The sequence below is a fragment of the Siphateles boraxobius genome, unplaced genomic scaffold (assembly GCF_051911475.1).
Source record: "Siphateles boraxobius isolate OS27281-9 unplaced genomic scaffold, OSU_SipBor_1 6, whole genome shotgun sequence".
Classification (NCBI taxonomy): domain Eukaryota; kingdom Metazoa; phylum Chordata; class Actinopteri; order Cypriniformes; family Leuciscidae; genus Siphateles; species Siphateles boraxobius.
This window is the reverse complement of record NW_027509186.1, coordinates 3,013,393-3,037,727: the sequence shown is the minus strand read 5'-3', so window position 1 is coordinate 3,037,727 and position 24,335 is coordinate 3,013,393. Positions and strand designations below refer to the sequence as shown.

Here is a 24,335-nt window from a genome sequence, read left to right as displayed (position 1 = left end):
ACGCTCAGCTCATAATGTCTAAATTATACATTATATAGGCAAAGTATTACAGGGAGGAGTATAAGTCTAACCAATAGAACCAAACATTACATCATTGGCATATCATATAGACTTTATATTACAACTTATTTATATGGGCAGTATGCGCTAGAATCTCCTTGCAAGCCTGGAGCTCAGAGGAAGCTCTTCAATGTATAACATAGAAACACAAAGAAAGAAAAGGAAGAGAAAGGAGAAGGGGGCTCCCTTCCTCATTAATGAATACCAGATGTTTAACTTTACATACATATAAAATAATGTGCAAACGTGTCAGTTTTAGGCTGAACAAAGAATCCTTCTTATGTTATAGATTTATGCTGAGGGAGAAAATATATTTCTAACAGGGTGTGAAGATTTTCATAGTGAAAACAAGGGTTCCCCTTCAGGGACTACCGCTGCGTGTAATCGCAGTGGGAACGCCCCCCAGCGTAGCGCGTCTGAAGCATGAATGAAATCAGTCAATGGAGCGTCACAGCGGGTGACGTCACCGACCAGGAAGCTATAAATATCCCCTGAATACACAAGCCACCAGCTTCTGTTACTTCAGCAGCGCTCTGTGTGTGTCTGATATCTTTCGATTGTGTTTGTCTGATTTTGTCAGGAGTTTTCACTATATATATATATATATATATAAAAAAAACAAAATGAGCGAGCAGTATAGAAAGTGTGTTCCCCCCTGTACACGTTACATCACGGGTAGGGATTCTCACGAGTTATGTGTAGCTTGTTTGGGAGTTCAGCATGCCCAGTCGGCTCTCGAGGGAGTCGATTGTGAGCATTGCGAGCGTTTTCCTTTGAGTACTCTGCGCTCGCGGCGATCGCTCTTTGAGGAGAGTGGTTTGTTGCGAGCTCCCCAGGGCTCGGGTCCCGCTTCTGTTGAGGCAGAGCGGCGGCGCTTGACTTGGGGTTCGCAGATGGATCTCACCGGCGACACTGAGACGGGCCCCGCCCTATCTCACCTTTCTCCGGCGGGATCCAGTGCCTCTCACCCGGCTCTGGAAGCACGCGCTGCGGCGGTTACTTCTGCCCGGGTGGAGGCACGCGATGATGTGGAACTTAGATTATCCAGTTCTGAGGATCTGGATGTCGAAAGTTTGGCATCAGAGGAAACTAGCTCACTTCATTATACTGCTGAAGAAGGTTTAATGGATGTGTTATCTCGGGCTGTTGAAAAACTCAGTATTGAATGGCCAACTGATAAACAAGAATCTAGAAATAAAAGCAAACTAGATGATAGATTTCTCTCTGCACGTCCTCAGCCTTCTCGCCGGTGCTAACCGTTCTTCCCAGACCTTCATGCTGAGGTTTCAAAGACCTGGGTTAGACCGGTTTCGAGCAGAATATATACCAATCAATCCAATGCTTATGGTAATATTTTTGGTGCAAAGTCTGCTGGATATGTGACGATGCCGAAGGCGGAGGAGACGTTCGCGAGCTATCTCTCTCCTGCCTCGGCATCTTCGCTTAAAGCACCGGCTCTTCCTTCTAGACCACTGAAAAATACTTCTGTGCTGGTGGGGAAGGCTTACTCGGCGGCTGGGCAGGCGGCTGCATGTTTGCATACAATGGCCATTATGCAGGCTTATCAGGCTGACCTGCTCAAAGATGTGTGTGAGGGGGGAGAAATTTCGGCAGATATGATCAATGAGCTCAGGCAGACTGCTGATCTCACTCTCCGGGCCACCAGGGAAACAGCTAAATCTGTTGGCCGGTCTATGGCAGCCATGGTGGCCACAGAAAGGCATTTATGGTTGAGTCAAACCTCTATGAAAGAAAAAGATAAATCTCTCCTATTAAATGCTCCTGTTTCGCCTGCGGGCCTCTTCGGTGACGCTCTTCACTCTGTCACTGAAAGGTTCCAGGAAGAGAAAAAACAGGCGGCTGCTTTTCATAAGTTTATCCCTCTCAAAGTGCGCGTCACTGGGGCTGCTGAGCGAGGGCAGTCCCAGCCGTCGAGTTCGTCTTGTAAAAGAGCACAGCAGAAGCGGAGTGTCGCGTCTCGTGCCCCCCCGCAGACAAACTGGAGGGACGAGGCGGGGCGCTCTCCGGCGCGGCCTTCTCGGGGCAGGACTGATCTGAGGGCAGTCATTGTCGCCAGGAAGGCCGCGTCGAAAAAGTCCTGACGGGCTGAACGTCAGGACTCTGAGGGTGGTCCCCATCGGGAAAGACTTGAGTTCGCCGCTCAAAAACACGGCGCCCTGTCTTTCTCGATGCCCTCAGGGGTCTGTTCTACTAACCCTGCCTATACAGGGCGTAGAGAGACTCAGCGAGCGATTTCCCGAGGGACGCTCGCCCCCTCCGAGGAGGGTTGTGGAGTGCTCAGACCAGCTGTTTCCTGCCAGTATGTTACAGGGCGCTGTGTCTGTCACTCGGGATGTTCATCCAGAGGCCAGCCTCGAGAGACTGGTTCCCTTAGTAGAGTTCCTGGCGGAATGGGAAATGCTTCCCAATGTTTCTCAGTGGGTCCTGAATATTATAAAGAACGGGTACGCTATTCAGTTCAGAACGCGTCCACCTCGGTTCAGAGGGGTTCTGCCCACGGTGGTGGGCCCCGAGCAGGCTCTGGTATTAGAACAGGAGGTAGAAACTCTGCTGCACAAAGGGGCTATAGAACGGGTTCCTCCGCCCAGCAGGGAGTTAGGATACTACAGCCGGTACTTCATCGTTCCGAAAAAAGATGGAGGGCTGCGTCCCATTCTAGATCTGCGTCTCTTAAATCGCACTGTAGGGAAGCTCAAATTCAAGATGCTCACTCTCAAACAGATCGTGTCACAAATCAGATCCGAGGACTGGTTTGTCACGATAGACCTAAAGGACGCCTACTTCCATGTATCCATCCTCCCTCAACACAGGAAGTTCCTGAGGTTCGCTTTCGGGGGCGAAGCGTACCAATATCGGGTTCTTCCGTTTGGCCTAGCACTGTCACCCCGCACGTTCACGAAGTGTATGGATGCAGCTATAGCCCCGCTGAGGCTGCAGGGCATTCGTATTCTGAACTATATAGACGATTGGTTAATTCTAGCTCAATCAGAACAGCAGGCGGTTCGGCACCGAGATGTCGTTCTTGCTCACATCAAGAGGTTGGGGTTGAGGCTCAACGCCAAGAAGAGTGTTCTTTCTCCATTACAGAGAACCACTTTTCTCGGTGTAGTGTGGGATTCGACGACGATGCAGGCACAGTTGTCACCTGCTCGTGTTGCTTCGATTCTCGCCGCAGTAGATCAGGTCAAGCTAGGCCAGTCGTCCACTGTAAAACAGTTCCAGAGACTGTTAGGTCTCATGGCAGCTGCGTCCAACGTGATACCTTTTGGCCTCCTGCACATGAGACCGTTACAGTGGTGGCTCAGAACCAGGGGATTCTCCCCGAGGGGAAATCCGTTTCGCATGATCATGAGTTCGCGACGATGTCTTCGCGCCCTGGTTATGTGGAAAGATCCTCGGTTTCTGTCCCAAGGCCCGGTGTTGGGAGCTCCTTGTCGTCGCGTTATGCTAACGACAGATGCCTCTCTCACGGGGTGGGGGGCGATCATGAGTGGTCGCCCAGCTCGGGGTCTGTGGGGGGACCATCACCGTCTATGGCACATAAATTGTCTAGAGATGTTGGCAGTGTTTCAGGCTCTGAAACACTTCCTCCCAGACCTAAGGGGCCACCATGTTCTTGTTCGAACAGACAACACATCGGTGGTCTCTTATATCAACCATCAGGGGGGTCTGCGTTCTCGCCCACTTTACAAACTGGCACATCAGATTCTCCTATGGTCCCAGGGGAGAATTCTTTCTTTGAGAGCTATTTATCTCCCAGGGTACTTAAATCAGGGGGCAGACATCCTGTCGAGGCAGGGGCCGAGGCCCGGGGAATGGAGTCTTCACCCCGAGGTGGTGGAGCTCCTATGGGAACATTTCGGTCGTGCCGAGGTAGATCTATTTGCTTCCAGAGAGACATCACATTGTCCACTGTGGTTCTCTCTCAGCCTGCCAGCCCCACTGGGGTTGGACGCGATGGTACATCCGTGGCCGAGGTCACGTCTGTACGCTTTTCCCCCGATCGCTCTGCTCCCGGTCGTTCTGGAAAGGGTTCGCCGGGACGGGCTCAGTCTTCTGCTAATAGCCCCGTTTATGACTGAAACGACAAGATTGGAGCTGTTTTCTTGGTTGTTTTGTTGTTTACTGACATTTATATGGTTTACCAACTTCTAAAATCAAATGTATAGTTGTCTTTGTAAATAATTGTTCGCTTATATGTAGCTTTGGAGCCGCTACTGTGACACTGTACAAACGCTTCCAGTGTGAATACTCTCGCGTGTCTGCAGCTGCAGTGACGATGTAGTTACACTGACGCACTGCTCAAGCCCCGCTCACGCTTGCGGTGTGAAACAGCCGTTACAATGCACCATCCCACCACTAGTGGCAGTAATGCCAACACTGGAGGCTACTCTGAGCCTGAGCCTTTCCCCCATTCCACCCAGGCTGGATCTGATCATATCTGTGAAGCAGGCCCAAGTGTCTCATTAAGAGGGGAACATAAATAGGGAGTTGTAGCTTGTTCAAATTGGACTGTTGTGATTGTTATTGTTCATTTATAACAGATATGAAGAGCAACTTCAGGTTCTACCATGCAAAAATGTAGACTGCTGAAACAATTATCAAATTATTTTGCAGATTATAAAGCTATATTTTTTAATTTGCACTTTATTTAAATTTTAATTTACAACTTATTTATTTTGAAAAATATTATTATGAATTTATTTATTTAAGCAACACATTTTATTGTTTTTATTTTTATTTATATACATTTTCACAGGCAGTGACATTCACAGGCAGTGATTCAAGTGATACAGCAAATTCTCTTTTGTCTTGTCGCGCATGAATGGTTCAAAAGCATTCGCACGGATAAGAGCGGGATCATGTAACACTAGCCAAAGGATGACAAAAATAACAGATGCTGCGTTAATTGCGTTAATAGCCCTATTTGTTTATTTCATATAAAATCGCAGCATTTTGCTTCATATAATCGCATTGGCTTGACATCGCGATTGCGATACGATTAATCGTGCAGCACTAGTTAGGCTAATATGCCTGACTTGAGCCTTTAAATTTGTTCTTGATGCAGATTGATTTGTTCCATGAATTGTTGTGTGTTTTGCATCTTGTTGTAGCCTATGTGCATGTTTACATACACAATAACCTGTTAAACTGCAAGTGGATTTCATTTAGTTATTGAATACAAATCAAACCAATGGTGAGATCAATAAACCAATACAGTGCTAATATTTGAATGGGCCCTGGGCCACTTTGTACTGTAAAATTTGGGCCCCGACATCAAAAAGGTTAAGAACCCCTGCTATAGGCTATTTAACATATGAGCAAAATTGGCAAACAAAAGCTTATTTGAGATAGCAAAGATTTTACAGTAAAAATGTATAATCCATCCAAAACTAGTCAACGAAATGTTGTCTTTCATATGTCTGTAACATAGGTCTTTCGTTTTTATAAGAAATATAAATGTTAATTTGCAGTTTAATACGTTGCTTATACAAATACATTTTATTTCAACATATTTCAGTCGATTTTTACTCATCGCAGTATAGCAATATAGTTTGCTAAAAGCGGATCATTCATTCACACACAGAAACGCGATTCAAATTTAAACTGTCTTTTTGCGAGTTGTGGTAAACAGCGCATCTCTGTCGTTCATTCATTCACACACAGAAACGCGATTCACTTGAGAATGAAAAAAACTTACTACAGTATTCCTCGGTATTATCCTACAGTATTATCATACATATTTTAAAGTTAAGGATTCATTAGTTTTTATATAGCTTACATTGGAACAAACACTATAATAACAAATTAGTTGATGAGTTTATTTTTGACAGAACATAGCTATATATTTAAAATATGTGCAGAAACTGGATGACAAAAGCTTATTTGATATTTTAGAATAAAAACTTTATAATCTATCCAAAACTACGAAATGTTATCTATGGGATCAAATTACCGCCAAATGTATTGCGGCCACGGATAAAAATATAATAAGCGTGAATCAAAAAATAACAAGCATGGAAAAAAAAAATGTAAACACATTAAAAAATATTTTTTACAAAATTTAAACTTGTGTTCATGCTTTCTTTAAAATGATGTTTTCCTTGGTTTTATAACTCTGTACTTTGCGTTCTCTTTCATTTTCTGCTCATAATTTATTTTTTTGTACGCTTGTGCTGTTTTCCTCTTCGCTCATCTTTCCATCTTCTGCGCTTGCTCTTCCAAATGTTGCAGTTCGAGTTTCATGTAAATTAGGGCAGGCTTAAGCGTCACCATTGGTCCACTAGTTCTAGATTGACAGCTCCTCCTCTAGCCAATCAAATGAAGAGGGGAGTTGACGTCACTCCAATGCAACTCGCGCTACTGTACTGATGTTCTCTCGTAGCTACAGGTGAAGATAACCATCAGCTCAGCTGGCAAAAATCTTTCCGTGGCAGGACACCGTTAAACTGTATGTGTGCCTGCAACTCGACCTGTTACGTCTACCTGGCGATCCATTATCGTTAAATTCGTCACTTTAACGACGACGACCTGTTGTGTCGTTAGTTGACAGTTGTGCCTGTCTGACGATCCATCATATTAACCTTTAAAGATGAACTGAACTGAAAAAAATCAACGTTGATAACATGTTGTTTATGACAATTAAAACTAATTTACATTAAAAATTGTAACTAAAAATATCAATATAGCTTTTTTTAAGCAGCACAAAAATTGCGTTTGTTACGCTGGCAATTTCGATGACGTCACTGGCATGGTAGGACCCGCGAAGGTATATAGGCAACAGCTGCAAGTCCTATATACACACACGAAAATGAGTAATTTTAATGGCATGAGTTACGCATTTGAGCATGTGAGGGACATGCCAGTTGTATCTGACTACCACCACATGGAGGACGACCAGTTTCAGGCTCCACATACAGTACAGGATCGTTTGGGGGAAGTGACTGGTGTGGGCGCGGGCGCTGCCGGAGCATGGACACTGCACCGGAGTCGATCTGTTGAAGAGAGGTCAACCTGGAACATTTATTGATCGGCGAAAATGCATCACCATGCACCGTTCATTTCGGATGCTGTGCGGTGAGAGAGACGTGTTGAAGGTGGCTATGCTATCTGTAAGGGATGTCCGAGCTGAGACGCTGGAGCGCCCCATAAGTAGCTGGTATGTAACAGTGTATTTTACGAATCGGCGACTGCGCTAGGCTAGGCTAACTTATATCCTTTTCTCAGACTGTTAAGCTTAACAGTGTACCGGCAGTTCACTCTTTGGGCGAGGGGGCATTTGGGAAGGATGAATAAGATTCCGTTCCCATCCTGTGCAGTGAACTAACGTTACATCTTTTCCCCTCAGCTGAACATCAAGGATTCTAGTATGCGTTGGACTTGTAGCTAAATAAAACATTTGATGTCAGACGCTTCATGTACTCATTGATGTTTTCAACACATCTGTCTCTCGTACCTAAGATTAAACACTAGAAATCACGACTAGAATAATTTTGTTGACAAGGCAGGGGGTAGAGAGAAGCTAGCTCTGCTAGTGTTGGTTAGCAACGGAGTAGCCTACCATTCCAGTGACGTAGTCGAATGTTGAAATCCAACATGGCGCGCCCGTGTAACAACAACAACATTTTCAAAGTACCATTTTATCCCTTTCAACAAATTCTGCCATTTAAATAATTGTACCAATGAGAATAAATAAAATACATCTGTTAAATCACATTTTTTCAAATTTCAGTTCAGTTCATCTTTAAAGCCCTGGCCTTAATTCTGGACCTTGCACTGTGAGCGTCGATCACCTGCGAGCCACACAACAGTGTTTCATTAAAGAATTCCTGATTTGAACGAGAAGTTTGAATGAATGACTCACTTATAAAGACAGTAACTTGCCACCACCTACTGGCCGTTTTACTTTCATATTTAATCGATGACATGGAAGGGCAATGTCGGTCCTCCTGGGTGCAGAGTTTAGCTCCTCCAACCCTAATCAAACACACCTGAACCAGCTAATCATCATCTTTAGGATTATTAATACTGCTAGCTAGGTTTTTATCGGAGTTGATGCTAAACTCTGCAGGACAGCGACACTCCAGAAACGTTACCTATCCCTGATCTTTTCAATAATTTTCATGTTAATGTATTAAAAATTTAAGCTATATTTAAAACATTAATCCTAAAGTAATATGCAATTATGTAGCTATGCAAATGAACACAATAACTATAATAAATCACTGCATATCAAATCCACCTGGTTTCTGTAATCTCCTCTGTACACTATCATTTTCATTAATCTTTAGTCAAATGGTACATCTATCTAGTCTAGAATTAATTTACCATGCTACCTAGGCTATATGATCGCTTAACAACAACAATCAAGAAAATATTTCAGGATGGCGTATTTAACTGTAACGGATCACCAGGTATGCTGTGCATTTTTTTTTCCTTTTACAAAGGCTACAGGTTTATTTTAAATTTTAGTTGTTGTTGTTCTTTGTTTTACATACTCTGAACTGTACCACAAATGCCTTTGTATTCGTCTTGTACTTTTTGCACTGTATGCCTTGTCTGTAATGGAACTAAATAATATAAAGGCTGTGTGTAGCATTGAAAGGTCAAAGTCCTAAATTCTTCAGACGGGTAAAATGGTCGTTTTTAACTTAATTTTAGCAAAGAAATGTAGTGTTTCAAAACTGCATGATGTTTTAGAGCTGCTTTAGCATAATCATGAGCCATTGTTTAACACCAATTACCAGTGTGCGCATTAAAATGTAGGCTACCTCAAAAAAGAGGAATTTAATTATTTGTATATGTCCAGAGTTCAGATAGCTTTACTGCTTAAAAGTCCTTGTAAAGTTTAAAATAAACTTTTTGTGAAAAATATTTTTTAATGTGTTTAAAGTTTTTATTCATGCTTGTTATTTTTTGAATCACGCTTATTATATTTTGATCCGTGGCCGCAATACATTTGGCGGGAATTTGATCCCATTTTTGATTCACGCTTATTATATTTTGATCCGTGGCCGCAATACATTTGGCGGGAATTTGATCCCATAGTTATCTTTCATATTTCATCTGTAACATAGTAGGCTAAACATAAACAACAGTGCCCATCTGTGCCGTTAATTCATTCACTCACAGAAACGTGATTCAAATTTAAAGTCTTTTTGCATTTACAGACATTAGGACAAAGCACAAGAATAAAAAACTTAGGGTAGCTACTCACAATTCTCGGCTAGATCGGTCGCTCCTCAAAATGAAAATAAACCAGTACATGTTCTGAGGTAAATGTCCCAGGATTACTCCTCACAGTCACAGCCTCACAAGCCGAAAAGGTACATTAATCTGATTATTAAATTTGTTGTGTTATCGCGTTTATGAGGGACGTTGACACGTTTGCATGTGTCGCTTCAGATCATTTGCGTTTGAATACCGCACGCTCTCCGTGGGCGTGTCACATTAGCAGAATAATGAGCTGAGAGAACGATAATGAGATCGGCTGACACCCCTCTCTTTTTTATAGATTACATAAACAGAGAATATTTATTTTAGTTTTGAATTAGATATTTTAAAAGTACAAACTGAAATGATTATAAAGATATATTGCTCATGCTTGTGTGAATAGTATTCGCTGAGTTTTGTTTAAGTTTAGAGACGTGCTCCAGAAGAAAGGTTAACGGAGATGGAGAGACAGAAAGCACACCCTGTTTATTTTCTTTATTTTACAAAAGCACAATGTTTTATTTCGATTGTAAGTGGACACATAAAAAAATAGACATTCAACAGTTTATTTTTTTATATTTCTTAAGTGTGTATGACGAAAAATGACAGAGTATTTTAAGTCTATTTTCCTGCTACTGTATGTGAAAAAAATCGAGCAAAACGTGCCGGCGCGTTTGTCGACCCCAGAGGGTTAAAGAAATCTTAAACATCATAGCCACACAAATGGGGTTCAGGCAATGCGTATTGGTTATATTCACTGCATGCATAACGTTAGCCTATTCATAACAAAACGAAATATAAAACAACCCTGCCTCTTTTCATTGAAATTTTAAAAATATTACAATTATTAATATGGTCCAGGCAATATGTGCATTTGTACTAAACAACAAATGTTGCAGTAATCAACATTACAGTGCTCATCTTCACTGTAATAAAATTAAAAATGACAAAACTCAACCCTGTCTCTTTTTGTTAAACTTCAGTTTTATCAATAATAGCCATTATAAAAGTATAAGTAAAAGGTACAAGAAGCTATACAATAAGAAATAAAGCAAACAATTCAGTCAAAAGTCAGCGCTCTAGTCTAACGTTACAACAGTAAAGTTAAATAGCCTAAATATATAAAGTTTTGAAACTTCACTTAGCCAGGGAACAAATTATAGATTCACGAGACCAAAGATCGCCCGTTAGGTCTACACAAGACAAATTATATCTCATATTTAACCACTACAGAGACGTCAGCGGCAAACATCAGAACGACTAGCCGAGGAAAGGCTGTTCCAGGCGGGGTACATGAGCGCCGAACGCCCTGTGATCGCCTGGAATGGATCTCACAACCTAGATCAAATTTTCATAAATCTTTATAAATAAACCACAGATTTCAGCTTTAAACAACTACATTCTCACCTGAACAACTCTTAAAACGACATTTTGAGACACAATGACAGTAATATATTTCAACTGTATATTAAAAAATGGTGCTTCTTATGTTGTCATTCCCCTTTTAGCACGTGCAAGTGACTATTCTCTGTCAACCAATCAACATTCTGCAGTGAGTCTAGCTCCACCCTTTAGGTACCGTACCACTGTGCTAAGTACCCCAACGGAAGGGTACTGAAAAAGTGGTATGGCTTTTGACAGTGGAAACGGAAATAATTGCGTACCATACTGTACTGTACCGTACCGCACCGCTCGGAAACGAGCCATAAGTAACCGGCATGTACTCGGACCGAATCAAAACGCAGATTTCGGTGCCACTTATGCCTCAGCTGTCGGTTGAAATACTTCCCTCTGGTTCTCCGAAACGGACGTAAGAAGCATCATCACCGCACGTGATCGCTAGTTAACCCTTTAACACGTACGATCGTTCACGCCGGTGTGATTAGACACATAAGTAGACTACCTACTAACAAAACAATACATTTATTGTTTGTAAAATACACAACGATGTCCATGGAAGCAGCAATAACAATCCTTTCAATTATAAATTGAAGACGTGTTTAGATGCATATTGTGTAGGTAACTATAAAATTTACTCTATTCTTCTCACACTTCATTGGCCACTTTCATGTATTTTGGGAGAAGTGGATGAATTGACGGGCTATAGGCCTAAATCTGACAGATGCAATTCTCTGAACTGCGGTGCGTACTAACATGGCGAACATTATGCGTTAGATCAACTAACATGAATCATGACCATTATAAAGGTTTCTTAAGACAAAACACATTCACTTACACGTATTTAAGAATAAAAAATATCAGCCAAGGACTGACTCGCCCGTCACGCAACCAATCACAATCACGTTTTGTTCCGCACCATGTTTAGTGTGAAAATGTAAAGTTGATGTCCCTACAATAACAGACCTACATAGATCTAATACATTAGTCAATTTGGGTTTGAAACAGAGCCATGATGTCTTGGTTGATTAATTGATTGATTGGTTGGTTGGTTGATCGATTTGATTGGTAACTTGGTTGGGTTTTTTTCTTGATTGATTTATGATTGATTTGATTGGTTGGTTGTTTGTTTTATTGGTTGGTTTTTCTTGGATGATTGGTGGTTTGTTTGTTTTTTCTACTTGGTTGGTTATTTTTTTCTTGGGTTGATTAGTTAATTGATTTGATTGGTTGGGTAGTTGGTTGTTTTTTTATTGGTTGGTTAATTGATTCGATTGGTTTTTTGGTTGATTGGTTGGTTTTTCTTGGATGATTGGTGGTTTGTTTGTTTTTTCTACTTGGTTGGTTGTTTTTTTCTTGGGTTGATTAGTTAATTGATTTGATTGGTTGGGTAGTTGGTTGTTTTTTTATTGGTTGGTTAATTGATTCGATTGGTTGGTTGTTTTGCTATTTTCTTGGTTTATTGGTTGGTTGGTAGATTTTGATTAGTTGGTTGGGTTTTTTTCTTGGTTGATTGTTTGTTTGGTTGATTGATTCGTTAGTTTTTTTCTTGGGTTTGTTGGTTGGTTGATTGATTTGATTGGTTGGTTGTTGTTTTTTCTTGGTTTATTGGTTGGTTTATTGATTCGATTGGTTGTTGGTTTTTTCTTGGGTTGGTTGATTAATTTGATTGGTTGGTTGGGTTTTTTTCTTGGTTTATTGCTTGATTGATTGGTTGTTTTGTTCTTGAAAGGAGTGGTTGTTTGGTTGTTGTTGTTTTTCTTGGGTTGGTTGGTTGATTTGGTTGGTTGGTTTTTTTTTCTCGGTTTATTGATCGGTTGATTGATTCGATTGGTTTTTTGGTTGATTGGTTGTATTGTTCTTGGATGATTGGTTGTTTTTCTTGGATGATTGGTTAGTTTTCTACTTGGTTTGGTTGATTGATGGATTGTTTTTATTGGTTGGTTTAGTTGATTGGTTGATTAGTTGGTTGGTTATTTTCTTGGTTTGGTTTATTAGTTGGTTGGTTGTTTTCTTGGTTGGTGGGTGGTTGGTTGATTGGTTGTTGTCTTTATTGGTTTGTTAGTTGATTGGTCGTTTTTTTACTTGGTTGGTGGTTTTCTTGGTTGTTTGGTTTATTAGTTGGTTTCTTGGTTGGTTGGTTGTTTGTTTGATTATTTTCTTGGTTTTTGGTTGGTTGTTTCCTTGGTAGTTTGATTGATTGGTTGGTTTTGTTGGTCGTTAGGTTGGTTGTTTGGTTGATATTTTAAATTGGTTGTTTGGTTGATTGGTCTGATTGGTTGGTGTAGTTGATTGGTTGGCTGTTGTTTTTTTAGTTTATTGGTTGGTTGGTAGTTTGGCTGCTTGGTTCCAGACAGTCATCACTGTACTACAGGACATTGTGACAAACGTTACAATAAACACATAATACGCTATATATACAGATGGTTTACATGGAAATATATGAATATCTTAATTAGAGCGATGTCATGTCCTTTCAGGTGGACCATGTGGTGAACGGACACGCCGCTTCCAGGCAGCTGAAAGAGCAGGCGGAGAAGAGGTGAGCATCAGTCGCTCTGATGCGTTTCTGTTCTCACTCAGTCTGATCGCTGAGCTTTTCTCTGCAGTGGGAAACACGTTTACTCCTGCCTGAACCTCCATCTGGAGCACATGTCTGGAGACGCAGCACAGCTGGAGCAGCTGACGGCCGGCCTGCACATCTGGCCTGATTTCCACGGCAACCGCTCTCCTCTAGCCGACCAGACGTCACGGGGATCGGTGAGGAACGCTGTGCTTGTTACAGAGCTGATGAAAAAATATAATATAATATAAAAACATAAGATTTAAATTTATATTTACATTTTACTATTTATTCATTATGTTCCAGTTTTCATTGTACTGCCTTTAATTTAATTTATTTTTTTATTTTTTTTATTATTTATTAATAAAACTGATAACTGGACGTACATTTTCTGCAGAATATGTGAGTGGTGCTTACTGCGGCAAAATTTGGCACCAGGCAGTTGTTCGGATGTTGTGGGTGGTTGCTAGGGTTGTTGGTGCTGCTAGAATGAGAATATTGAGAATGAACTCCAAATTAACATTTATAGTAATGACAATCTTTTTTTAAATTATATTTTTGGGCTTTTTTCCTTTATTTCAGAGGACAGAAATGTGGATTTAACAGGGACATTTGCTTAATGTCATGAAAATAATGTTAATAGCCCTATAAAGTACTTTTTTCTTTACGTTCTAGAAAGAAAGATTTTCTTTACGTTTAATATAATTTCTTATTTTAAACCATTAAGAAAAAAGACACATCAGATAGTTTTAGCTTTTATAACTAATGTTTGCAGTGGTGGAGAGTTGATTGATGATGTCACTGCTGGTGTGTGCAGGTTGTGGGACTCACTTTATCACAGACACTGGATGATTTAGCTCTGCTGTATCTAGCAACTCTTCAGGCCATCGCTGTAAGACACACACCACACACACACACACTCTCTCTCACATACACACACACAAACACACTCTCACTCACACACTAACTAAGTGTTCAGTATTACAGTGTTAATGTGATTGTGTGTCTCTGTTGTATGAAGCTTGGCACCAGACACATCCTAGATGCCATGAAAGAGGCAGGATATGACATCACAACCCTCTTCCTGTGCGGGGGGCTGAGCAAGAACGCGCTGTTCGAACAGACACACGCCAACACCACGGGTCAGTGCTCACTCACACACACGCTCATATATCTGACATGACATGACCAACACCACGGGTCAATGCTCACTCACACACACACTCACTCATTTATCTGACATGGTAGAGACCTGCGCGGGACGGATTTTATCCCGTTCCTGCAAAAATATATGTTATTTTCTCCCGCTGCTGCCCCCAACAATCAAGTTTCGTCCCGCTCCCGCCCGCAAAATCCCGCGGGTAAACGTATAAGTACTTTTTTTTTTAAATACATTGCATATTCTGCCTGCTACTCTGTGATTTTTTTCACTTGCTCCCCTGTTGAATATAAAAAAGAAAAAAAAAGAAACGGAAAATAAACAAATGTTTTGTTTTATTTGCGTTTAATTCAATGGATGAACTTGAACAAGGAACTTAGAACAAATAAATACAGTAAAAAAAGTAAGAAATGTACATAAATAAAAATATACCATAATGATTATAGTATAGCCTAATAAATTATATAATAATAATAAACCTGGATTTCTTTCATGTTCAAAAGTAGCCTATATATAGGGCCTAATACTGCTTAAGAATGCCGCCTTTGCTTTTAGCAATTCCTTCAAACATTAAACAAAAACTATCCTTATTCCTCAATAACAAAATATACCAATTTTAAATATTTAGCTAAATAAATAAAAAAACTGAATTAACTAAAACAATTAAAAAAAAACTGTATGACTACTTAATGTGCCCATGCAGGAATAGCATGTCGTTCACTGATGAGGGCTTCAGATTAATCCGTCTCTGCTCCAGTATGCGACCGCAAATACTGAAAGCCCTCTCCGATGGTGCGCTGGAAGCTGGAATGCAAAGTACATGGCGTGTGTCATGCGGTGCAGACATTTTGCCTCTGTGTGGTAGGCTTGGCTGTTCTGCGCCTATGAACCACGCGAGAGTTAGCTTCCGACCATGTGCCTGTAAATCGTTTTTATTTTAGTTATCCTTGTTGCTTGTGCATTAGATAAATAACGGTTTATGTGTTTCTAGTTATTTTATTTTGTTCTATATTTCCCACAAAAAAATGTATTTTCCCGCAACCCGCACACAATAATATCTTGCCGCCCGCACCCGCATTCACCCATCAAATATTGTCCCGCGCCGCACACGGTTGCGCTGGGTCCCGGGGTAGTCTCGCAGAAGTGCAGGTCTCTACACTCAGGTATCTGACATGACATGACCAACACCACGGGTCAGTGCTCTGAGGGATGTGTGTGTGTGTTTCAGGGCTGCCGGGAGATGGTTCTCACTGCGGAACATGAAATCCACGGGGAGGAGTCGGATCCACTCCTCCCACCTTACATACACCTAAACCTAGCCAACTCCGCCCCCTGATCCCTAAACACACCCCTAATCCCTAAACCCAACCCTAATCCTACCCATCTCCACCCCTTGGATCTTGATCCGACTCCTCCCCGTGGATCTCATGTACTGCATTGAGGTGCTACTGGCTGCAGAACACAAAGCAGCAATTCGTAACAGAAATATGGACTATGAAATTGCGAGGCATTATGTACAAGCTAATCATGGTTCCAGTGCGTCCTTAAAATTTTTGGGTATTGAAAAAATTCTACCCTCCCAGCGAGGAGGTGACATAGTGAAGTCCCTACTACAATGGGACGCTTTCTGGATTTTCACTCTTAACACAGTAGAACCAAATGGCCTTAATGCACAACACACACACACACACACACACACACACTCAGCCGCCTACGATCGGAGCCTGTGCTTCATCTGACTGTGGCTCCATACAGGTACAAAACACACACACACACACACACACACACTCAGCCGCTGTGATCGGAGCCTGTGCTTCATCTGACTGTGGCTCCATACAGGTTCAACACACACACACACACACACACACACACCCGCTGTGATCGGAGCCTGTGCTTCATCTGACTGTGGCTCAATACAGGTAAAAAACACACACACACACACACACACACACACACACACACACACACACACACACACACACACACACACACACACACACACACACACACACTCAGCCGCTGTGATCGGAGCCTGTCCTTCATCTGACTGTGACTCCATACAGGTTCAACACACACACACACACACACTATGGGTGGAACGGTACACAGAAGTCACGGTTCGATACCAGTTTGGTACAATGGAGCGAAAAGCAAAACAAAAATGCAGAAGGCAATTTTTTTTTAATTGTGCATGTCTCAGGCTGTACCACCTAGTGTATTACTACATTTCTCTCTTTCTCTGTGTGAAAGTAAAGGCATATAACCAGTTTATTTGTAGTGCATTGACAATATTTATATATAATTCGTTTATTAATTAAATTAATAAAAAGAAAAAAAAGACATTGATAACATTGACATTGATGGTAATTGTACCTGAATTAATTTAAAATTAATTTGATATTTCAGTTCAATATATTTGTTTTCCTTAATTTTAATTAACACTAACTTTATTCTCATCTGAATTATATAAAAAAAAATATTTCTGTATAAAATAATACTATCATTAATAAAACATTTGATTTTCTTTTTTAATCAATGTAGAATGTGTAACTAAAAACTAAACAGATTAGTGCTCTGAGGACAAGAAATGAAAACCAATGCAATATGATGAATGTCCAAAAGATGGCACTGACAGATTGTTTTTAAATGGGTTGGATAAATAGATAAGATAACAGCTGTCATGAGTCATGAATGATTTGCTGGTCAAAACGGAAAAGATATATAGTTCTGATTTTCCCCCTCCCGTTTATCTACAGCTCATATCTAGAATTCTAAAGTGAAATAAAGTAGCGCTGTAATAATGTTTTTATGAATTAACCGGAGAAAGTGAGAGAGAGCCAGAGAGAGAGAGAGAGAGAGAGAGACCTAATAGTGAGTAATTGAGTAACCTAATATTGAAGCTTGTTGGTTTAATTAATTGTAACTGACTGGGAAACCGAAGTTTTCCTAAACTTGCGATCTTAAAGGGGGGTTAAATGCTTTTTCATGCATAGTGAGTTTTTTACACTGTTAAAGAGTTGGATTCCCATGCCAAACATGGACAAAGTTTCAAAAATTAAGTTGTAGGTTTGATGGAGTATTTCTGTGCCACAAATACTCTTAAGTTTAAGAAAGTTTTTTTCGAGTATGGGCGTGTGTGACGTCAGATGCGCCGGAATTTCCTTATACGGGTCCTAAAGGCACTTCTCCCGGAAGGGCGCGCACGCACCTGTAGCCTAGAGCGAGAGAGTGAAGGCAGTATGCCCATCAAAGCGCTGTGCTTGGCTTTTGCAGATCGTCTAATGCTTAAGGATGGAGCAGTCTTGATAAAGGTTCACGGTCGTGCGTTGGAACCGCAGGGCGATGAGTAAAACTGCTTCCAATGTCGTGTGTTGTTAACTATCGGCGTGTAAGCGCAGCAAGTAAACAACATGATCACGTATAGTTAATGTATCTATGGAGCATGCGATGTATGTGTGTGTGTGTGTGTGTGTGTGTGTGTGTGTGTGTGTGTGTGTGTGTGTGTGTGTGTGTGTGTGTGTTTAAATACATTTGTTTAGCTGGCCACTGTAGGTGTCTTGTTGTTTATTTGTAAAACCAAATCATGTCCTCATAAACCACGAGTAAACACACACAAATGTTGTAAAACTCGCGCATGACACGGTGTTCTAAAAACACCAAGTTCAAATAATTTCTACTTTTAAAAAACTCTCGAGACCTTGCGTTTTTCCCCCATTTCACTGCCCATCTCACGGGATCTGATTCGGATCAAAAATGTATGGCTGAATCTGATTGTTAGCCATGGTTTGTTTGGGATGTCACAGCTTCCAGACGCTCTCAACACAAATGCTTTGCGCGCTCGTGATTATTAGCTCCGCCCACACCCGCTCAGTTTTTTCCGGAAAGACTCGGTACAGCCTATCTTTCTTTTATAAATATAATAAAACTAAAGACTTTTTGGAGATATGAAGGATGCAATACTACTCTATAAGGGACTCAAGATTAACATGAGATTGACTGAAACTGAGTGTTTCACCCCCCCTTTAAAGAGGCCGGCGGGTCCTCTAAAGGCCTCATTATGCGAACTGCTCAACTCCACAGCGTAACTACGCCCTCACTCCAACAGGGTCATGGCCGTTTTATGGTTCTGCGTCAGGTTGCGTTGCATCGTGGTGCATCTGACCAATCAGAGCGGAGGGGTCGGAGAGGGTTCGTGGCATCGCAGAGGGTCTGCGGGGGTACGCCGCCGTTTTGACGCAGAAGTATAAAACAGGCCTAACTCTTGTGGGTCGCCACCACTTCGCCATACTCGTCCTTAGTGCTGCTGTCTGTGACTCACTCACTGGACAGTCGTCGACCTGACAAAAAACTGCCTAAGGCGCGGGGCTACAGATTATGTGTCCCTAAAGAACCCGCGTATGTAACAGTAGTTCCGCATTACATTAATTAATTTGCATTTATTTTTATACCGTGTATTCTCCGTGTAAATTCATGCACCAAACTTCTTGTCTCTCTTCTCAGGAAGCAATGATGAAGATGAGCAGAAGCATGTCGTCAGACCAAACCCTGCTCAGAAAGGTGCCATCCAATGATGTTTCTCGTAATAAAGCATTAATCCACATAGCAGAGATTTAATACAGTCATAGATCAGGATCATGTCTCCTGCATGAGTAATGAATGATTATTGGTCTCTGTGTGTAAAGCTTTTACAGAAGGAAGTACGCTGTGTTTCTACGTCTTTATGATCATCAGAAGGAGTGTGTGGCGCTGATGGAGGATGATGGAGTTTGACACACAGACGCCAGATTAAACACTAGAAGAGTCTGCTTCAAATGACCAAAAAACACTAGATTTGTATTCATCTTAACATTATAAGTGTTCAGCCTTTTACACAAATGAGCAGGAGTGAGGAAAATATCACCAGATGAAACCCACTTATAACACAAGTGTTCGACCATAAACTTAGAATCAGTGTTGAATATGCATTCAGAGCATAAAAGGCTTTTAAAAATATATACTTTTGCAATATTTATTCTTTGTGTGTGTGTGTGTGTGTGTGTGTGTGTGTGTGTGTGTGTGTTTGTGTGTGTGTGTGTGTGTGTGTGTGTGTGTGTGTGTGTGTGTGTGTGTGTGTGTGTGTGTGTGTGTGTGTGTGTGTGTGTGTGTGTGTGTGTGTGTGTGTGTGTGTGTGTGTGTGTGTGTGTGTGTGTGTGTGTGTGTGTGTGTGTGTGTGTGTGTGTGTGTGTGTGTGTGTGTGTGTGTGTGTGTGTGTGTGGTGTGAGGGATGTGTGTGTTGTCTTTTTAACTTTAGGATAGGGTTCCTCGCAGGAGAATGATCATATATGGGGATCTGAGGCATCTAAACGATTGAACAGCCCTGCTCTAGTAGAAAGGAGTCACTTGCACTTCAGCCTAGTTAGTGCTCACAGAAAAGGACACAAAAATCTGAGGAAAAGGACCCAAGGTCTAGCTAGGACCAAGGAGCAGGACCGGAGCACAGAACGTTTTAATATTTTTATTAGTATAGAATGACTAACGTTTCGACCAGGGTGCGAACTACGGGGGAGCTAGGGGGAGCTCGGCTCCCCTTAATAAGACATGGGCTCCCCTGAAAACGTGATTCATGAAATTTTGGGGGGGTCTCAAAAAATATTGACTGTTTCATTTTTACGTGCAATTTCAGTTTTGTGTAATGTGATCATCGTGGAGAATTATGTCTAAAATAGCAAAATATCATTCATTCATGCATGTATGATGGCGATTTAAACCTAATTCACTTCAATAAAGATAACTGTACATGCTATTCATGAGCATCAAGGTGTGGTGGCGCTGCGGTGCAAATTCCAATCATGGTTAGTAGGCTACATGTTAACTCATGTTAAAAAATATAAACTGTGGAGGCCATTGATCTGCGCGCGAAGTCCTTGAAATCCATTTCTTGTTAAGGTAAGGCATGTTATTCCCAATTATGTTGTGGCTGGGTTGTTATAGGTCTGCGTGACTCTCGATTTCTTAGGCCAAATAGAACGGAGGAATTATGGTATTCTGTAGCCTGACGAGTAATTTAACCCTTGTTCAAGTCAAAGACAGACTATGTATCTATAGACTATTTGGGGATGGCAGTTTGCTGTTTGACTTATCAATTTGTGTCGATAAAGTATAATAGGGTGAATCATGTATATAGTGCTTGCATAGTGCATATATTTGTAGCTGTTATGTATCTTTGGAAGTCCTTGAAATTAATAGGTTTCAAAACGCAGCGCAGCGTTCCGCGTCCTGTCTAAAAGGTGCTTCAGTCCTCGGCGCACGCAAGTGCAGTGATTTAAAAGCTTACTTCACCAGCAATGCTGCATACTTCTAGACTCAGACGGTAAGTAGGAAGGTAAGAATTCTTCTCAGTACAAGAAACTTTCGTCAGTGCACAGTAGTGGGAGACGGTGGTTTAAAAGCTTACTTCATCAGCCATGCTGCATACTTCTAGACTCAGACAGTAAGTAGGAAGGTAAGGATTCTTCTCAGTATAAGATACTTTCAGCAGTGCACAGTAGTGAAACAGTGACTTTAAAGCTTTCTTCACCAGCGATGCTGCATACTTCTAGACTCAGACCGTAAGTAGGAAGATAAAGATTTTTCTCAGTATAGAACACTTTTGGCCTGCTACTGACACTGCTGGGCCATCTAAGCAAGGTATGCATTGTTTGAAATATAGGCTAATTATAAGTGAAATATAATAACTAAGTGTTGGGCCATTGTTTAGAAAGGCCATGGACTAAGACATGCCTAACATCCCAATCACAACTGCCAATCACTTTAAAAACAAATGTTGTCAATATAATATTATACTTTGTGAATAAACATTTTATATGTCTACATATGAGTACCCAATCTACAGCCAAGAAATCATTTTGTTTTTTTGTAATTGTTGTATTTCTATAATGCACTTTATCTTTCTCTGCACACTGAGCATTAATATTCATAACATAACTTTGTTTAGGAAGGTTTCCAAATGAACCAGTAGACTACTTTCACGGTAGGCTACTATTTTTCCAATATATTTGTCTGAAAGTATGTTTTATCTTCTCTTTTAAAAGGCAGACAGAGGGAATTGGATGAGGCTCTTCTGAACATGGTGGTGAAGGATCTGCAGCCCTTCACCATCGTGGAGGATGAGGGTTTCAGGGCCTTTGTGAATGTCCTCCCATCCCGGAAGGTGCTTAAAACAATGGTCAGCGAAAGGTACAACACAACCAAGGAGAAGACAATGGAGGACCTACAAAAGGGGGAATTTGTTAGCCTTACGGCTGACATGTGGTCTTCCATTAATATGGATGGATATCTTGGTGTAACATGCCATTACATAACACCAGAGGCAACAATGGCAACTGTTTTACTGGGTGTAAGGAGGTTTTACCAAACCCACACAGCCCAGCATCTCATGGAGGCTAAAGCCTTGCTAATGGCTGAGTGGGGAATAACCTCCAAAGTTCACTGCATGGTGACTGACAATGCATCCAACATGATCCTAAGTGCCCAGCTACTCAACCTTCGCCATGTCCCATGTTTTGCTCATAATTTGAATTTGATAGTGAAAAAGGCCCTGGATCAAACCCCAGTCATCAATGAAATTCGCCAGAAAGCCAGAAAGATAGTGGGGTTGTTCAGATCCAGCTGCAAAGCAAAGGACAAGCTTGTGGAGATGCAGAGCTTGATGGGCAGACCAAGTCTGAAAATGATACAGGAGGTTGAAACGAGATGGAACAACACATTCGACATGCTACAACGCTTGTATGAGCAACGTGAGCCAGTGGGTGCTGCACTTGCCAATTTAAACAGTGATACTGCTCCCCTGACAAGTCTTGAGTATGACATTATTCAACAGTCATTGACACTTCTTCAACCATTCAAACTAGCAACAACAGAGATGTCAGAGGAACAGAGAGTGTCTGCTTCAAAGCTCATACCATTGTACAGGATGTTGCAGCACAAGCTTGCACAGAAAAAAGGAAATGCAACGCAGGAATCAACTGTACAATTAGGTAGGACACTATGACCATACGTGTAATTGGCCATAACTCTCATATTGTTGTCATTATTTTAATTAATATGGTTTTCTCTTGTGTTGGCTCATAGGCTCACATCTACAAGAAGGTCTGCACTCCAGATGTGGAGGGTACGAGGCTTTTAGAGCCTTGGCACTGGCTACACTGCTGGACCCAAGGTTTAAAAATGTGGCTTTTGGAAATCCTGCCAAAGCCCTGGATGCTGAAAAGCACATCACACTGGAGTGTGCTTCACTGATGCGTTCAAACACAACTCCTGGTGAGTTTCAGTCTATGTTATCTTATGTAATGTGATTCATGAAATTTATACTTCATATGTGTTGTCAGTTTATGATTTGTTACTAATTGCCGTTTTCTTTTAATTCAGAACCACAAATGTCAACATCAGGCCCATCATCATCAACACCAGTTGAAACACAAGACAGTTTATGGGAACATTTTGACAATCGTATCCGTGAGACCCAGATGATACACAATCCTACAGCTGATGCCACAGTGGAAGTGAAAAAATACCTCAGCGATGCGTTTTTGCCCAGAACTCATGATCCTCTACCTTACTGGAAAGAGAGAGCAGTAATCTTTCCTCATTTGAATGTCCTAGCTAAAAAATATCTTTGTATGCCAGCAACAAGTGTCCCTTGTGAGAGAATTTTTTCAAAGGCTGGAGAAATTATCTGTAAAAAAAGAAGTAGGCTGAGTCCTTCAACAGCAGAGAAATTAATATTTTTGAATAAAAATCTATAAGAAAGGGAGACATTGTGGCTTGATTTATTTTTATTAATATTCATTTTTCATGACCAAAATCACATTATGCAATGTGAAGAGACTACAGGTTACAAGCTTCATATATTACAAAAATACAATAATAAAAAAAAAAAACCAACACATTTTTTTATTAGCTCTTTGTAAAGGTTGTTTCAGATCAACACCTGCAAGTGACCACTAGGTGTCACCGTGGAGACGGGTTTCGGATTGATTCGAAGCCTCGAAACAAAATGGCACATTTGCTTCGACTGTTTCATTGCTTCACGAAGCCTCGATCTGCCCATCACTAGATGACGGCCACTCATCTGACTTCACAAGGGCCCAGTGCTCAGGTCTTATACCTTTTTCTTATCGTTAAGTGTCCAATTAGCACTCATACAGTTATCTTTTTCTACTTGCTCCTCCTTGACCTGTCACCATGATTAAAAACACCTGCATCGTTATTTTATTTTTTAATTGAGGCAACCTTCTTTGCGCATGCGTATCTTTTAAAAATGGCTTTATACATGATTTTCAGGTACTTTTCCATGCCCTTTCACCCAGTTTCTTCTCCTGTCCTTACCTATAAACTGCCTTTTGGCCTAGTTTTCTGTTCATCTCCTCCCCTCAGGCCTAGTTTTCTGTTCATCTCATATCATTAGGCCTGGTTTTCTCCAGCATTACAGCATTTTATATTCAGACCCATGTATGAGACAAATGAAATTCCCCAACACATCCCCCCTTTGGGACTCTCTCTAGTCCCACCTTCAAACCGTTCTTACCCAGGGTGTGTCCTCATGAATAGATCTCTTTCTTTATTACCTATCAAAAATGGCCGATCTAGACCATCCAACTTTATCAATAAACCTTCATCATAAGGGTACACCCTGGAGGAATAGTAAGACCAAACATCTCCACCCCCAATTGGCTAGAGTGGAGTAAAATATCTCACCTTCCTATCACATCATCAGTTTAAGGGCATGCATTACTTCAGGTTATCAAACATTCAATAACACAATCACAGTGTATGAACTTGAATTCCAGCAGCTGTCCCACGTTGCCAGAGGAACTGAGCAGGCGCTTCCGGTGGCCTGGAGTGCTATCTGGGTTGCTCCATCGTTGCCAGAGGTGCCCCAGT

General features: G+C 41.3%; 1 protein-coding gene across 2 annotated transcripts in view; it reads left to right on the top strand.

Moving 5' to 3' along the window:
- The window catches only part of LOC143715756 (FGGY carbohydrate kinase domain-containing protein-like), a 47,106-nt gene extending 23,903 nt beyond the window's left edge, over positions 1-23,203 (top strand). The window contains exons 10-16 of one of the 2 annotated variants that reach the window (XM_077207487.1): positions 13,173-13,234; positions 13,302-13,452; positions 14,073-14,147; positions 14,277-14,397; positions 21,485-22,429; positions 22,524-22,712; positions 22,821-23,203. In XM_077207487.1, coding sequence (XP_077063602.1) covers positions 13,173-13,234; positions 13,302-13,452; positions 14,073-14,147; positions 14,277-14,397; positions 21,485-22,429; positions 22,524-22,712; positions 22,821-23,197 — 1,920 coding nt within the window. In that variant the 3' untranslated portion in view covers positions 23,198-23,203. Of the gene's footprint in view, positions 1-13,172; positions 13,235-13,301; positions 13,453-14,072; positions 14,148-14,276; positions 14,398-18,914; positions 18,972-19,096; positions 19,408-21,484; positions 22,430-22,523; positions 22,713-22,820 lie in introns of those variants that run through there. The other variant, XM_077207488.1, reaches the window with a different exon arrangement.
- The last annotated feature ends 1,132 nt before the right edge of the window (positions 23,204-24,335 follow it).